Raw genomic sequence first — 17,871 nt, 5'->3', positions numbered from 1 at the left:
AACTCATTGCCTGGCTATCAAACGTCTGAATAAGTGTGGCAAAAGGACATCATCCTGACGCGCACTTTTACTGCTTCCAAGCCCCACAGCATGAAGACTGCCTATTGGCCTATGTACGGGTTACAAATCAGCACAATTTAAGTGCTCTGGAATTCCCATTCTTCACAATGGGATCCATAATTTGTTATGATGCACACAGTTGGATGCTTTTACATAATCAATAGAATACAAATAAATATAGTTCCGGTTCTAGAAATATATGTTGATGTCTTCTGATATCATCAATGATATCCCTTATTCCATGTTTTCTTTCGAATCCCGCTTGAATATGTGGAAGTTACCTTTCAATGTACCGCTGCAACCATCTTTTAATCATGTTGAGGCAAAATCCTACTTGCTTGTGATATTAATGATACTTTTTGATAATTTCCACATTCTGTTGGATCATCTTTCTTTGAAGTGGGCATGTAAATGGATCGCTTGAAGTTGACAAGTCATGTCAGCATTACATCTTAAAACATTTCAGTTGGTCTACTGTCAATCCTCATAACTTTGCTTCTCATCAATGTCTTCAAGGCCATGTAGCTTTCTTCCTCCAATACCATTTGTTTTGATCATATGCTGATCAAGATATGGATGATATTGATCATATTAACCATATCCTGAAATGGATGGACATTGATTGACCAATTATCTTTGGCGCGATGAATCTGCGTATTCCTTCCATCTTCGTTTGGTGCTTCCCATGTTGTCCAATATTTCGGCCTCCTTCAATATTGCCATTCCATTCACATAATGACTTGCTGTTCCTAGAACCCACAGGGTCAGTCACACACTGTCCTACAGGGCTGCTATGAGTTGGGATCAGTCCATGACAATAAGTTGGAGGTTTTTGTTTGTTTGTTTGTTTGCTTGTTTTGAGTGCTCAGCACATTGCTTTGTAGTCAGAAGTCTGAGCTTACACTGCAACCCTGTCATTCCCTACCTGAATAGCCATTGTAACACATGTCTTCTCATTTCGAGTCATGCCACATCAGCAAATGAAGGTCCCGAAAGCTTTATTTTATCCATGTCATTGAGGTTGACCCTACTTTGAGGAAGTAGCTCTTCTCTAGTTGCATTTCAACCAGAGGGGTTATATTCTGGTCCTATAACAGACACTGCTCCTCTGCTCTTCATAAGGTTTTCACTGGCTAGTTATTACTATTATTTTTTTTAGACTTAGATTGCCATCTTCTTCCCAGTCTGTCTGAGTATAAACACTCTGGAAAAGACTGGGCCCCCAAATAAACTGGTATCATAGTTTGTCAATAAGAACATTCAACATTCAAAAAGGTATACTGGTACAGATAGGAACTGGAAACACAGGGAATCCAGGACAGATGATAACTTCAGGACCAGAGGTGAGAATGGCGATAATGGGAGGGTGGAGGGAAGGTAGGGTGGAAAGGGGGAACCAATTACCTTACAAGGATCTACATATAACCCCCTCCCTGTGGGATGGACAACAGAAAAGTGGGTGAAGGAAGATGTCGGACAGTGTAAGGCATGACAAAAAATAATAATTTATAAATTATCAAGGGTTCATAAGGGATGAGGGTGGGAAGGAAGGGGGAAAATGAGGAGCTGATACCAAGGGCTCAAGTAGAAAGCAAATGTTTTGAGAATGATGAGGGCAACAAATGTACAAATGTGCCTGACACAATGGATGTATGTATTGATTGTGATAAGAGTTGTACAAGCCCCCCAATAAAATGATTACCCCAAAAAAGAACATTCATAAGTCCATGCAAGTATATTACTTACTACAGTATTGATTATGCACTACAGCAGGGTCCTCAAACTATGGCCCACGGGCCACATGTGGCCGCCAAGGACATTTATCCGGCCAGCCTGGTGTTTTGCCGCTGCTGCCTGTCCTGCTTAGCAGCCGACTCGTCCAGTGTGCATAGGAACTTGTTCATAGTTTTTTTAAAAACTATAGTCCAGCCCTCCAACGGTCTGAGGGACAGTCTGAGGACCCCTGCACTACAGTTTTCATCTAACTTGTAGAAAAATTAAAAAAATTTAATCCTTACAGTCAAAATTTAATAAACATTTTAGTTTCTATACCAGATGAATCTTTCCTGGCATGGCTGATATGTAAAAAAAAAACAGGTATTAAATAATATGTTCTGTTTGACTTCATCTTTGGCAAATAACTGCAACAATGAACAAAGGATGAATATATAATGAAAAACTGCTGGCCAGAAAACCACTGTATTATTCATCTTTGATGGAATTACAGCAGTATTTCTTCTTTCTCCTTCACTTATGTAGGTCTTCCTAGTTTTTCTAAATAACAAATATATGTGGCTCTTCTAACATGCTGGCTTTTGTTTCTATTTTTTATTATTATAAGCATTTCTCTTTCTGGTTTTGTCACATTCAGTGCTACTACATTATTTGAAAAGTTAAACAATTCATTAAATGAACACAATCTTTAACCATATCCCTAATCTCTTCTCCTTCATGCTCCTTGCCAGCGAGATGATGAGATTAAAAGCCACTTTCCTGGGGTGCTGTAAGTTTTAGATGACTTACTTAGATGATATCAACTGCTTCACTCAGAACCTCGTCATGTATTAGGCTTGGGACTTTGCCATGGCTATTCATGTAGCACATGACATGGCTGTGGTGTAAGCCCAGACTTTTGACTAAAAAGCAATGCACAGAGCACTCAAAACATGACCAAAACTCTAACTCACTGCCAGGGCGTTAGTTCTAAATCATAGGGACCCAATGTGACAGAATATAACTGTCCCTGTGGGTTCCAGAACCTCTCTCTACAGGAGCAGAGAGTCTTATCTTTCTCCTTCAGAGCAGCTGGTGGTCTCAAACTACTGACCTCACAGTTAGCAGTCTGCCTCATAACCCAGTATGCCACCCAGGCATCTGCACTGAGCACAGAGTAGGACAAATCAAGGTGCCTTGATGAGATGCTGTGAAAGACATCTTGGTGATGATGACATTGATTTTCCAATGTTGTGGTTGAATCTCCCCAGATTATTTCATATTCATTTTATTCCAAGCAATTAACAAAAAGAGCTTTGGACAACAGATTCATCAAGTAATTGAAACAGATTTATTCTGAATAAATCTTTTTAGAGTTAAGGTAAAATTATCTGGGTCACTGGAAACTAAAAATGCCAGTTAGCATCTTGTAATAGAGTTGCTAGGGCAACCTCTCTGCTCAGTACTTCATTTCCAAGGTGATGGATTTGATGCTGGTCCGGAATACACTGAAAATCAAAACAGCATTGTGTTCTAGAAGAAAGAGCCCATACATAAGTCATGAATGAAACAAAGAACTGGGGACAAAGCCAAAACCAAACAGTGCTGTACAATTCTACTCAGACAGATGCAGCTGTGCAAAGATCAGAGGAAGGAGTCCCTGGGAGTGTCAATGGAATGAGTTCAGATTCAAGCACACTTCATTTTCAGCTCCATCCCAGGGCTTGTACAGCGACACTATGTATATCCAACAAAGTGAGGTGCATTTTAGATTAGGTTTCCTACCCTTTCCGTTTATAGCTAAGAGTCTCTGGATTTGGGCAGATAGAATATTAAGAAATGTAGACATATGTGTGCTTTGTAGGTGACAATGGGAGTTATTTACAGTATGTTTCTATCATCCTCATGATTCTTCTCTTACTATTGATAGGTGGAGAAGACAAATATGCCGACCAGTGTACTACCTACCCACAGACTTGTAAGGAGAATATTCAATGCAGCAAGGGGCAAGAAGCACAAGTGCCCATGGACAGAATGCATTTTAAAATGTTCATCCCATGCCCTTGGCCTTACATTCTAGAAGCAGGAGACAGGAATGGTTTCTTAGGAATGGGGCTCTCACTGCGCTCCCTCCTGATAACTCTTCCTGATAACTCCATAATTTCACTGAGCAGGCAATGAATTGGAGGGTCCCTCTGGGTATTTTTCTCCTTCAGTCCCACATCATGTGTCCTATTGACTTTGCTTTACAAATATTCCTGGGTCCATCCAGTACTGCCACTCGGGTCAAAATCTAACTTGTCCACTCCGTGGCTCTTGCCCTGTCATCCTAGCTTCCTGTGTCTCCAACGATTCACCTTGACCTATTCTGCCCTTGCTACAAAACCTTTCAGAGGGAATTTCAAAATCCGCAACTCAAGCAAGGTGCTTTCTTCATCAGCCTTATCACTTTTTTCCAGCCACCATTTCCTTGGAAACAACTTCTCTGACCTTAGGTTTTCACACGTGCTCCCCACTACCTGGGACCTTACATCTTGTCTTAGGAACCATTTCCTAAGGTATCACTTCTATGACCACTAAAGCGTGATTAAGGGCTTCTTTTGCATCTTCATACAATACTTGCCACTAGTGCCTCAACAGTTACTTCCCACACACTTAGCAATGTCTCTGCTGAGTTCCGTATATAAGCTCTTACCACGAAGACTTCAAAAACAGCAACAGGACATGGCCAGAGAGAGGGGCAGAAGGTGGGCATCTCAGCTGTGGAGGCACGCAAAATACGACTGAGGAAGAGCTGCCTTCTCAAAGTACGGTTGATCCTGATGATATGGATGGATCAAAGCTATCGGGACCTTCACTTGATGATTGGGCAAAGCTCAAACATCTACTTGAAATGTATTAAATATGAAACTAGAAAATTGGAAGTCACCAAAAATAAAATAGAACACGTAAAAATCGACATTCTAGGCGTCATTGAGCTGAAATGGGCTGGTACTGGCCATTTTGAATCGGGCACTTAAATTGTTTCCTATGCTAGGAATGACACAACCATGAGGATGGCAGTCATCTTCAAAAAGGACATTTCAAGATCTACCTTGATGTACAATACTGTCTGCAATAGGATAATATCTATCCACAGCCAGAGAACTCCAGTCAATACAACTATTATTCTAATTTATGAACCAACCAGGAAAGCTAGTGATGAAGAAATTGAAATTGTTTACCAACATATTAAGTCTGAAATTGATCAAATATGCAAGCAAGATGCATTGATAATCGAACTGGCAATTTGGAATGTAAAAGTTAGGCACAAAATAGAACAGTAGTTTGAAAATATGACCTTGATGATAGAAGCGAAGCTGGAGATGGCATGACAGAATTTTTCAAGACTAACAACTTCATTGCTAATACCTTTTTCCAACAACACATAAGGTGACTATACAGGTGGACTTCTCCAGATGGAATGCACAGAAACCAAACTGACTACATCTGTGGGAAGAGTAAATATCAGGAGCTTAAATGAGGCTTGGTGTGGACTGTGGAACACACCATCAATTGCCTGTCTGTAAGCTCAAGTTGAAGCTGAAGAAAATGAAATTAACGCAAGTACATGAGAGCCAAGATTCAACCTTGAGTGTATCCTACCTGGATTTAGAGATCATTTCAGAACAGATTTTGCTGAAGATCACCCAGCAAAGGTTGCAGCAGTGCATTGACAGGACCTTCACAGAAATTAGCTCTGACTCCGAAGGGGACGTGGACCCACTGATATCTGCCAGTGAGGACATCAGATGGATCTTGGCTCAGAGGAAGGAGTACCAACTGAAATGTTTACTTGTCTTATTTATTATGCAAAGACATTTAACCGTGTGAATCCTAACCGACTATGAATGGCTTCGAGAGGAATGGGAATTCCAGCGATTATCAACCCCTGGTCAATTGTGTTTCGTCTGCACCCTCCTCACTCCCATGACCCATAGTATTTTGAAGGAAATACCAAGCATTCTATCATTTTTTCTCTATGTCTGTATGAAATGATATATCATCATCTAATGATATATTTTCCATTTAGCAACTGTGAAAATGGATTTAAATGTCTAGTTGCTGTTATATTTGCCAGGAAGCATCAGGGTTCAATTTTCATTCCCTCTCCCTCTCCCTGTCCCCCTCTCTTTCTGTTTGTTTGTTTTTCTTATTCTTCATCCCATTGGAATCTCTCTGCTTCGTTAGAATGGTTCTTGCTAAGGACGCCGACTTCCTCATTGAAAAACGCAATGGAAACTTTTTGGAGCTTGTTTAACCATCTTCAGTATTCAGCCTTGGCATGCCTTCCGACTGGAACCATCTCTTCTTGTATTCGGACATGATTCTCACTCTTCTCTCTCTGCCTTTTTCCTTTGAAAACTCACACAATGGAAAAACATGCCACTCTGTCTTGGAAGAGAAGGTAGACAAATGAAGGAGAAAGTAGCCTTTCACATTAGTCCTTTGATACTGGCTGCTGTACATCATGACTCAGACCTAGGCATTTTTCAAGCACCTTTGCAGCTCTTCATAATGAGCCCTAGTGGCTCTATTGGGGAAACATATGACTGCCAACTACAAGGTCAATGGTTCAAACCCAACAGCTGCTCTGTGGGCAAAAACTGAGGCTCTCTGCTTCTGTAAAGATTTACAGCTCCAGAAACTATGAGTTGGTACCTAGTCAATGACAATGGGTTTGGTTTAGTTGGGGATTTTCAGTTCCATACTGCCACACATGGGCATTGAATCATGAACCGACAATCTAACAAAGACCAGCTTTATTTCAGGTTAAAAAATGCTTATGAGTCTCTTTTCACTGACTTACTGAATATATACATATTTTTAATGACTGAAATACATTTGTTTAACCTTACATAAACTTGAAGTGGATTGCTTTTTATGTGATCGGAGGATGAAACCTTCCTTAAGCAGCAACATATGAACAATCAGCTTTACCTCATCAAAGACCTTGGAAACAACGTGTTTATCCAGAACTGGAACGTAGGTGGGGTTGTGGGGGACTGCCGTCGCTGACAAGGCATCCATGATGGTGAGGTTCTGGGCAACCAAGCTGTGAGTCTTGAGCCAATTTTCGGAAGACATATCTAAATAACTAAGAAAATTGGACTGTAATGCTTTAAAATTATAACTCAAGGAATAACAAACAAAAAACATAACAAAACTGTCCCAGTAAAATGAAAACACTCACTCTTGATCATAAATTTGGCTTCCTTCTCTAGTTGATCTTTCTAATGACTTGTCACCGAGATGTTCTTCTGTCAGCAGGCTGATCCTCATTTCTGTGAAGGAGAAATGGAATTTGTGTCATTTCCTCCTAAGTGGTGCTTATATAAAAATTCAAAAGGATCAGGTGTGCCTCTGAGTTCCATCATGATGTAGGTTAAAAAATGGACCACATTTCAGAGAGCACGACTTGGCCTGTCAGACTAGGTTCTACGGCAAGACTTCAGTTTACACTAAAAATCACAGTGTAAAAATCCCATGTTTAAAACAAACAAACACCTGTGTTTTTCCTTATCTGCCTCTCCCACATTCATTGGTTCTCTCTGCATGGAAGAAAATACGTACTCAGTGCCTTGGTCTCCGGGTAATCTAGAATAATTGTCCAGCTGTCACTACCAACTGCTCTGAAAGGGATCCTATAAACAGTTGTAAAAATCATGAGAGAAAAGATGTGGAACAAAACTCAGAATCATAAAAGAGCAGCCTTATGGGGTAGACAGAGAGAGGCGGAATCCTCCATCCTTAGTCGTCCCGCAGGTCTGCAGGTGAACTTGCCCCTGTGGCTCAATTCTCAGCCAAACAACAGACGTGTCTGCAAAAGGAGCACGCACTCTAGAAATACACACATCTTAGAATAACCAGCTGATACATTTCAGAAGGGTTAGGAAAGGAGGAATGGAAACAGGAAACACAGGGAAGGGATGGGATAGATGATGCTACATTGAGGCGACTACAGTCATCGAGATGAAACAACATGTGTATGGGTTATTGAATGGAAAACTGATCTGTTCAGTAAACCTTCACTTAATTCACAGTAAAGTAAAAGGATATTCATAGAGGATTATTTATAGTTTATAAAGCCCTCGTGATCCGCCATAAAGTAGTTGGTGTTTTTATTCTGAGCTCAGTACAGATTTAAAGCTGAAAAAGAAGGGAGCTAAGAGTACCAGTAACCAATGATTGCACAATCTTGGTATCATTGGAGTCCCTCAAATTAGGCAGGAATGCCCTGTTCCACGTTTTATTTCGTGAGAATTGGTTTGGGGGTTCTCTCAGCTCTATCTAGAAAACCCCAAACACTTTCAGATTGTGTTTTGTTGTAGGTTCAAATATTTTAAATTAATATTGGGGGTTTGAAGTGAATGTCCTTCTCTAAACTTGGATTCATAAATGGAAAGAAAGATCGCTGAGGTGAATCATCGGCACCTAGAGGGAGAGGTGTGAGAGTGAGTCATCAAATCCCTCTGAAATCACATCCTGATCATCACATGACGGATCCTTTAACGGCTGGGCATGAACTGTGCTTGGGAAATAGCGAAGGAGGCCAACTGTGCCTGAGGGGGTAAAAAGAAAACAATAAAGCAGCCACCCGGGTGAGCACGGAAGAGAGGAAGCAGAGCTTGGTTAAGTTATGACCGAGTAACAACACCAGAACTTGTCCCTCCTGTGCTCCCTGCTACTGAGGGGACTGGACGCAGGTGCGTTTTAACTGAGTTTTATTTATAAACTGTTCAAAGTATAGGGGAACTACGACCATAATTAAACTATGTGTTTTATTCTTTTAAGGATCATAATTTGAGCAGTAATAATACAAGTAATAGAATGGAGGGTGCCTCATCCTCACCCTTACGCCCCCAAAGGCTGACAACTGGGTGGGAGATCGCTCATCGGGGGGCACAACTACGGGTGACGGGAAGGAAGACCGGGGTGAAGGATCCAACTTGCACCCTCAGACCCTGGCGTGGCAGGAAGCACTGCCACGAGCCGCAAGCGTGAGCCACGGGTTTGCGTATACTTGACGCCTGCGCAGAATGGGTCTCAGTGCGGCTGGCACTAAGAAAAGCCAGCCCACCAAAGCAGGCAGACTTGGGGGGCAAGGGTTCCTTCAAATGGAACAATGATCTGGCCCCTTGAAGCTGTTATGGTGTCGCCACGACTGTACTGTAGGCCCAGCTCTTTCAGAGCAGAGGCACTGGACAGAGAGATCCGGCCTGGCTTCCTCAGATACAAACCCTCTCTGGGCTTTCTCTGGTCACTCGAGGCGACGCTCCAGTTGTTGCCATGGGAGTGGACATCCTTCCTTTCATTGCAGGTGGAGCTCTTGAGGGTGGACAGCTGGCTTCTGAGCAGGCTGGTTTTGGTAGGTTCTGGTGGCATCACAAGGAAAGGGGTTAAAGATGGAAGAAGAGGCGCGGTTAGCGCTAACGGTTCCCGCGGAGCCGCAGGTGAGGACCACAGCCTGTCTGTGCCACCTTGGATGGATTGCGAAGTAACGACTTCCTCACTTTATCAGAGGCTCGCTTGGTGGCAGTCATGGATATCGTTTCAAAAAATGACACGGCTGCACATACAACTATTTAAACCGAGCTCCAAAGCCTGGCACACGGGCTCTCTTATAAGGTCCCAACTACAGCAGCAGCAGCAAAAAATGCACACGTTCTTCCCTATCATAAACAATGTGTAGACTCCAAACAAGTTAGGCCAAGTTCAAGCTGTATGGCTTCATGTCCATGTCATTAAAACAACCCAGTGTACGGGCCTCATCAGCTAACACCCAAAGCTAAACAAAGCAACTACTGGGAGACGATGACTTGGCAAATACCCCCCGCCCTGGGCTGCGAAGACACTTGAATGCAACCAACCTTGTCCAAGTGGCATCCAATGTTGCTGTGATTGCGTCAGCCTGGCCAGGGCAGCAGGTCCCACGCAACTGGCTACCCGCGACTTTACCCTTCGGCTTTTCTTGGCACGACCACCAGGCTAAATTTCAATCCAGCTTTTTCTCTGTGATTCTACCTAACTACCTTTTTCTTCTCAGCTAGGAGGTAGGCATTGCTTTACTGATGTCGTCCTGGGTAGAGTGGTCTCATCTAACATTGCCCACTCTCTGAGCACCTTCGTGAGACTCTTCCTCGCTGCCTGCAAGTCTCCATCCCAGGTCCCTCTTTCTGAATCCATGGGTAGCTCTAAACTTACATGCTATCAGTCTGTTCCACAAGGGTTTGCCCAAAGGAGACATGGAGATGGGGCCTGACTAGGACAACAGAATGGAACAGAGAATGTGTCCACTCATTTCCACTCTTTGACAAGGACCAGAACCAGGGCTGCCATTTACATGTCCACGTGGGACAAGAACGGCACCCTGGGACATTTAGACGAGAGGTTTCTAAACTCTCCTAACCCTACTGGTGAGGGAAAATGCTCATAACATGGAGTCTGTAAGCTATTTAGGGTTACTTCTCTACTGCGATGATAAATTCTTAGAGACTTAAAACCTACTTTCACTGTCATTGTGTTGATTCCAACTCTGTCATCCTAGATAGTTTCTGAGACTGTAAATCTTTAAAGAGCAGAATGAAGCATCTTCTTCCCTCAGAGAGGTTGGTGGTTTTGAACTCTGGACCTTGCAGTTAGCAGGCCCACTCATAACCACTCTACCACCAGGGCTCCCCTACACTGGCTTAGGGCTTCTCATATAACACAGACAGCCCCCAGATTACAAACAAATTCAATTCCTAAACCTGTCTGTAGGTTGAATTTGCACATAAATGGAAACCTGTGCATTTTGTATCTAAAATCAGTTATTCAAATGTTTGGCTTAGTATACAGTATAGAGCTGCCTTTCTGTGTATTAAAAAAAGAGATAATTCCATATACATTAAGACATCTTTAACAGAATAATACATTAATGATAATGTTTAGATATGCATCACAAAGCAGTGTCTGCTTGTTATTACAAACGGCTATATGTACCTCAAATTTTGAACAGGCTTTATGAAGAATGGTTCGTAATTACAAGTTGTATGCTTGTAACTTGGGAGCTGCCTGCAGAACGTGGGCTTCGTTTTATTCTACCACCTCACGTGGAAGGAAAGAGCTAACAAGATTTAAGCCATCGTGTTCACTGATACCTGCGTGGAGGACTCTCTTTCTCGGAATCCTTGGATTTGAAAGGCCCCGTTGTGCTTTGGACATGGCGGGGGGTGAGGTTCTAGGTGATTCGACATCAGGATGAGGTCTTGCAAAAGCTGAAAGCATTGAGCAGATTTCCTTTCGGTGCTTGCTGTATTTAAATAAAAAGCAGGTGTATATCAAAAGAATCACATTTAATATTATAAACTCAAAGAAGCGAGCCTTTCCCAGATTGGGCTTACCTAATAAAAACAAAACTTGCTGCCATCACGTCGGTCCTGACTCACAGTGACCTTACAGGACAGGGTGGTAGAACTGCCCATTTGAGTTTCTAAGACTTTAAATCTACAGGAACTGAAAGCCTCATCTTTCTTTCACAGGCCAGCTGTTAGATTCAAACTTCTGACCCTGTGATTCTCAGCTCAATGTATAACCCACTATGCCACCAGAGATCCTTGGGGTTATACAAGCCGAGCCATTTTCAGTGTCCCGGGCAGTGGCAGAAGCAGAGACATGGAAATCCATCAAAGAGGCTTCGTATCACAGCTTGGTTCCCTTGTGCTGGCGTGACCTTAGTGAAGTTGCTGAGACCCCTCTGAAGTTTTTCACATTCTTTATCCAGGACTCTGGAAACATTGCCTGTGCGTGTGCCTCATGGGCTTCCCTGAACATTGGCACAGGGATCATGGGATGTAAACCAGAAGGCTCTGTCAGAACCCATTTCTCTAAGGAAAGGGTGGGGGAGCAAACTCTTACAAGAGCTAGAGAAGGGAAGTGCCTGCATGGACTTCCATCTACCAGCACCTCGTGGCAACAAACTGCTCTAGAGAGGGTCTGGGGCCAGGAGGGGCCCCGGAAATGCCTGAGTGTTTCCCCAGACATAACTTCTCTGAAAACAGCAACCACAGAAAGGAGGGTTTGCAGAACCCTCTTCGGCAATGTCACCACAAACGCCCAAAGCTCTCAGGAGTAATGGAGGCGAAACCACCGCGCACACAGTCCACGGAAGGAAGGAGTCATGAGATAGGGCTGCACACACCACTGAGCAGGAGGAGGTGCAGCTGAGGTTCAGGAAGACTGTATTTTCTCAAGGCCGCACCTGGCCTCTTTCATGCCCTCCCCTCATCCACTGATAACTCTGCTCCATCACGCACATCCACCTTGGCACCCACAGTCCTCTGTGTGTCTGCACCCCTGCCACCGGAGCAGTCCACACGCGAAAGGACCAGGGCTTACATTTCCCCGTGAATCCCAGGGGCCCTATTGCATTTCTCCTGACATATAATTTGTGAATTTTGAGACTTGAATCAATGTTAAATCATGTTAATGAGATTTGATGCCCTTTCCCAAGTGCTAAGGGCAGTTTGGAATTTTGTTTAAAACGACTGATGAGAAATATATTAGCATACTGAGAAAAGGAGCCCTGGAGTGGTAGGCATGGCTAACATGCTCAGCTACCAGCCCCATATGGGCAATTCAACCCCATCTGGAGGGACCTTGGAAGGCAGTCCTGGCGAAGTGCTTCCGAAAGAGCAGAGCCTTGAAATCCCCCCAGCATTGTCACAGGACGTGGCCAAGGGACAAAAGCGACTAGCAACAACACAGTGGAACAGACCTATCGCCCACCCCCAACCCTGCCCCCACAGCTGCCATTCTAAAGATGAGAAACAGACTCAGAGAAATGGAAAGGCGTGCAGACAGTTAAGAGATTCACCAAGACCACAGTTTTGTCCTCTACCGATCCCAGAGCCAAAGGCCCTTCCGTTACTCAGCACTCCTGCCCCGTTGAGCCGCCTGTGGGCTGTCCACGATGGACGGCGACGAACATGAACGTACTCTCGCGTGTGCTGTGAGGCTTTAGAACTCACATGCGAAGGTAAATACTAGGGAGCTTCTAAAAGTTCTTGGGAAAGCACAAGCAAAACACAATGGCATTTCCCACAAACTTGAAGCTCCCTCAGATGTGACTGTGCCCATTATTAAATGACTATATCATGACCGATCTGCCTAAAAGTCCGACCTTCATCATAGTGTATGATTCCACTAAACTCAATTTCACAGAATGTCTAGGAAAGCGAGCAGGGCAGCTGAGAGGCCCCGTCAGCAGGATAGGGGTGGCACGGCACACTCACTTATTGTCCCCCTCCTTTTCCCCATTGTACCACCAGTCTATGATCAAGGATTCCGAATAAAGGTCTTGCATTTTCTCCAGGTCACGTCTCCCCTGCTCCATTTCCTCCATTAAGAGAGTCAGGTCTTCATTCTGCCCGAAGGAGAAATGAACCATGAGGAAGATGGCACCCAAGAGTGTGAATTGCAAACATTTCTTACACAAAGTCAACTGTAACGACCGGTGAACAACAAAGCCTAAAGAATTCGTGTGTTTTTCACTATTCCATGTGGCTCCTATTGGTACATCTTTAAGTAGCGTAATGAGGTAGAATCTACATATGTAGAGTATTTGTTGTTTGTCTGTGCCCTCGAGCCAATTCCAGCTCAGCGAGAACCTAGATTGAACCGAGCAGACGGTTGCCTGGTCCTGGGCCATCCTCACATCACTGCCGTGTTTGAGTCCACTGCTGCCCCACTGCGCTTGTTTTAAGAATCCTCTCCTTTACCAAGCATGATGTCCTTCTCTGGGACCGTTCCTTCCGGTAACATGTCCAGACTCCCCAAGCCGAAACCTTGTCCTCTGGCATTGTCGGTTCTAAGGAGTCTTCTCATTCAGGCTGTACTTTCTCTGAAGTTTAGTTGCTCTTCCACAGCCCCAGGCACACTCTCGAGTCCTTCACTCATGAGAATCCCTTCTTTTGCTGTCTGCCTTACTCCCTGTCCAACTTTCGCACGCATAGGAGACCACTGGAAACATCATGGCTTGGGTCAGGCGGCACCTTAACACTCAGAGCCGCAACCGTGATCCTCAATGCTTTAAAAAGATTTTGTGCAGCAGATTGGCCCAGGGCACTAGGTCATTTGCTTCTCTGGTTACAACTTCCATGCGCATTGATTGTAGAACCAAGGAAAATGAAATCCTTAACGACTACGATGTTTTTTTCTCTCTGATTATCACGATGCTGTTGTTGGTCTGGTCATGAAGATTTTGGGTTTCTTCATGTGTGGTGTAATCTTTGATCTCTGTCAGTGTCTCAAGTTCTTTGCGTTCACCGAGCAAGGTTGTCAGCTTCATATTTCAAGCTACTAATGAGACCTCCTCCAAACCTGCGCCAAATTCTTCTATGGTTCAGTTTCTCAGATTATTTGCTCAGCGTGCAGGCTGATTGTGCTGCAAGGACAGATAATGTTCCTGATTTTACACCGCATCTCCTTTCCTGTTTCAACAACTGCCTCTTAGTCTATCTACGAGCAGGTTCTGCACAAGCACAGTGCTGCTGACTTCTCATTCTGTGCAGTTAGTCACAGTTTGTTATGACCCACACACTTGAATGCCTTTCCATAGTCAAGAAGACACAGCAATCAGCTTGCTGGTAGTTACTGCCTTACGCCACAATACACTTACACAATACACAATATGCCCTTGGTTCCACGTCCTCTTCTGAAGCCAGCCTGAACCTCTGGCAGCTCCCTGTCCAGATACGGCTGCGAACATTTCTTAATTCTCTTCAGCAAAAGTTTACTTGCATGTGAGGTCAGTGATCGTTTATTCATTGTCTGCATTCGGCTGGTTCTTTTCTTTGGGGAATGGGCACACGTGAGGATCTCTTCCAGTTGGTCATCCGGAACTTTGGGCTTACAGGGAGCTCCCCAGGGTTGCATCAGCTCGTTGAAGCATTTCAGTCAGGGTGCTGTCATTCCTGGAGCCTTGTTTGTCACCAGTGTCTTCAGTGCAGATTGGACTTCTTCCTTTAGTACCACTGGTCTGATCATAGGTTACCTCGAAATGGTTGCATGTTGGCCAGTTCACGTATTGGTGCAGTGACTCAACTCTGCTCTTCGCATCTCCTTGTGATGATGCGTCCTGAATGGTTCCGTATTTTGCCCGTTTAACCAAAACCAACCCCCCACCATTTAGTTGATTCCAACGAATAGCACCCTCTAAGGACAGAGAAGAACTGTTCCTTTGGGTGTCCGAGACTGTTCATCTTTACCGGGCAGACACTCTTGTCTTTCTCCTGGGGCGTGGCTGGTGCATCTGAACTTCCTTGCAGTTAGCCAGCCTAACCCCTTTGCCACAGGATCCATTTTGCCGTGGAATCCTTCGATATTGCATCTTGAGGCTTGAAATTGCCTTCAGCTATGTTTAGCTTGAGAAATGCTAAGCTTACGCTTCCCGTTTCGTTTTCCAATGCCGCTGCATTGTGTTATTTTGTCTTCTTAGAGAAATCTCTGTTCAGCTCTTTCACTTCATCGTCCTTTTCATTTGCTTTAACTACTTTATGTTCAAAGGCAAGTTTCAGAGTCGCTTCTGATGCAGATTTTGGCCTTAAATGTCTTTCCTGTCTTTTCAATGACCGTTTGCTTTCTTCATGTCGGATGTTCTTGAGGTCATGCCACAGCTCCTCCGGGCCTGGGTCATTAGTGTGCAGTACATCGAATCTGTTCTTGAGATGGTCTCTAAATTTAGGTGGGCTGTACTCTAGGTCATATTTTGGCTGTCATGGCCCGTTTTAATTTTCTTTGGCTTCAACCTGAATTTGCATATAACCAAGTAATATGAAGTACACTATCTGAAAATGTTGACATTTTGTACCTGGGGAATCAACAATACAACCAAGTTAATAAACTATCCATCACTTCCATCATATGTAGCTATATGATGAAAGATTAGGGATATTTTAAATAAAGCTATGAAAATTTGTGTACAATTATTTAGATGGATGTCTACTTTCATTTCTAGGAATATAATCATTTATCATATGTGTGGTGATTTTAATTTTTCATGAAAATACCAAGCTGTTTTCCAAGAACAATTGTATGAATCTATATTTCTCCCAGAAGTGTAGGAACATTTCAGGTTCTCCATATTATTTAAAAATCGAGGATGGTGTAATAACTAAGGCTTTATGTCATCTTGGCTTAGGGAAGTACTATCAGTGGTTTAGCACTTGAAACCTAGTGAGAACTCTTCAAAGGGATAATATAAGTAGGGTCTGGATCCTATACCTGGCTCATTTACATCCAGACTTTGAGCCAACAGTCTGCTGTAATGCTTGCTGATCCTGGTGGCCTGCCATCTTAACTGCCATCTTGGATTCATTCACCCCTGCCACCATAAACCAGTTGACTTCCTGTTCATCAGCCCATAGCTACACAAGTCAGGAGAGACTTCCAACCTGACATCTGACTTTGCAACTTGCAATCTGCCCACACTTGGAATGTGCCCTCTTCTACAAGTGGAACGTGAGTTATTGTCTTGATATAAACCACTCTGTACAGGTACAAGCCTCACGGGTTTTGTTTCTCTAGAGAACTTAGCCTAAGGTTCTATGGTCGATGTTTTACATTCTAACCACACGAGTTAGTGTATTGTGCCAACCTGGCCAATAAACACATGTGGGATTAATTGAAGGGTGGAGGGATAAATGGTTCAGTGAGCCTCGCCTTTCGAGTTCTCTGGTCTCTTGTGATGGGCACACCAGGGTGCAGCTGCCTTAGCAGTTCCCTGCTTCAGCTGGCAAGGCTCACTTCCTGCAAGACATCCCCAAGGAGAAGCCACATGGACCTGCCCCGATGCAACTCTGGGTGCTGGAGCACCCGTGTGGAGACCCCTGCCAGCGCTGAGATACTTAAGCATTCACTGACTCAGCTTTCCTCCTGCAGTTGGCATCATTGTGTCTGTTTTGTGAGATGGAGGAGGACTTTGTGGACTGGTGTTGGACATATGGGTTAATGTTGGACTTGTGGGCTTGGGCAGCACTGGGTTGGGATATTTTCTTGATGCGCACTTAACTTTTACATAAAACTCTCTCTTGTACATGAGTTTCTGTGGATTTGTTTCTCTAAAGTACACAGACTAATACCCCACATGAATTGGTATAGGAGTTTCTGGTGATTTGAATGGTTAATGAACTTGGCCGCTAGCCAAAAAGGTAGAAGTTCAAGTCCACTTAGAGGCACCTTGGAAGAAAGACTACTTCCAAAAATCAACCATTGAAAACTCTATTGGCCTACAAGGAAGAAACCTAAGTAGGAATAAACTCACAGCAAATGGTTAATACGAATACAGTGTTACCTTGTGGCTTTAATATGAATTATCCTAATGACTAAGATCCTTACGACGCTTTTTCTATTTGCCATGTATATGTGTCTTTAATGTTGTTTGCTCAAATCTTTTGCCTATTATTTGGTTTTCTTATTGTTGAATTTGGGAAAGTTTTATATATTCCGGATACAAGTCCTTTATTAGACAAACTCTTTGAAAACATCTCCCTCAGTATATAACTTGTCTTTTCATATTTTGAGTAGTACCTTTTGAAGAGAAGTTGTTTTAATTTAATGAAACCCATCTTACAATATTTTTATGGATTGTGATTTTTATATCTTAGCTAATTTTTTTAAGTAACAAATTTGTTTTTTTCTCCTTAGAAGCAAAAATGGTGAGACGTTGTCCCACATATTTGGACAAGTGATCAGAGGAGGCCAGTCCCTGAAAAGGGACACTGAAGAGCGGCAGCGAAAAGAGGAAGACCCTTGGCGAGACGGCCTGGCACCATGGCTGCAACAATGGGCTCAGCCAGAGGAACAGTGGCGAGGCTGGGGCAGGCCTGGGTGCTGTGGCGTTCTGCTGCTCACAGGCTTGCTAGGGGTTGAACTGACTGGCCGGCACCCGAAAACAGCAATGTTTCATAAATTATGGCTCTTCCCAGTTCTGCTTCTTCTGCTATGACTGAACTGGTAAGAACTGGTCCAAAACCCTACCACCAATTAAATTTCTTTAATAGATACGGGAGGGCTTCAAAA

General features: G+C 43.6%; 1 protein-coding gene across 1 annotated transcript in view; it reads right to left on the bottom strand.

Annotated features, from left to right (window-relative positions):
* The window catches only part of VWA3B (von Willebrand factor A domain containing 3B), a 245,586-nt gene that overhangs the window by 79,904 nt on the left and 147,811 nt on the right, over positions 1-17,871 (bottom strand). Inside the window, exons 14-18 of the mRNA XM_075562679.1 lie at positions 13,086-13,216; positions 10,953-11,104; positions 9,065-9,188; positions 7,007-7,090; positions 6,754-6,910 (exon numbers count right to left, since the gene is read on the bottom strand). Of these exons, the coding sequence (XP_075418794.1) occupies positions 6,754-6,910; positions 7,007-7,090; positions 9,065-9,188; positions 10,953-11,104; positions 13,086-13,216 (648 nt within the window). The remainder of the gene's footprint in view (positions 1-6,753; positions 6,911-7,006; positions 7,091-9,064; positions 9,189-10,952; positions 11,105-13,085; positions 13,217-17,871) is intronic.

The sequence above is a fragment of the Tenrec ecaudatus genome, chromosome 11, assembly GCF_050624435.1.
Source record: "Tenrec ecaudatus isolate mTenEca1 chromosome 11, mTenEca1.hap1, whole genome shotgun sequence".
NCBI lineage: Eukaryota > Metazoa > Chordata > Mammalia > Afrosoricida > Tenrecidae > Tenrec > Tenrec ecaudatus.
Note: the sequence above shows the minus strand (reverse complement) of the source record. Positions and strands in the feature narration are given on the sequence as shown.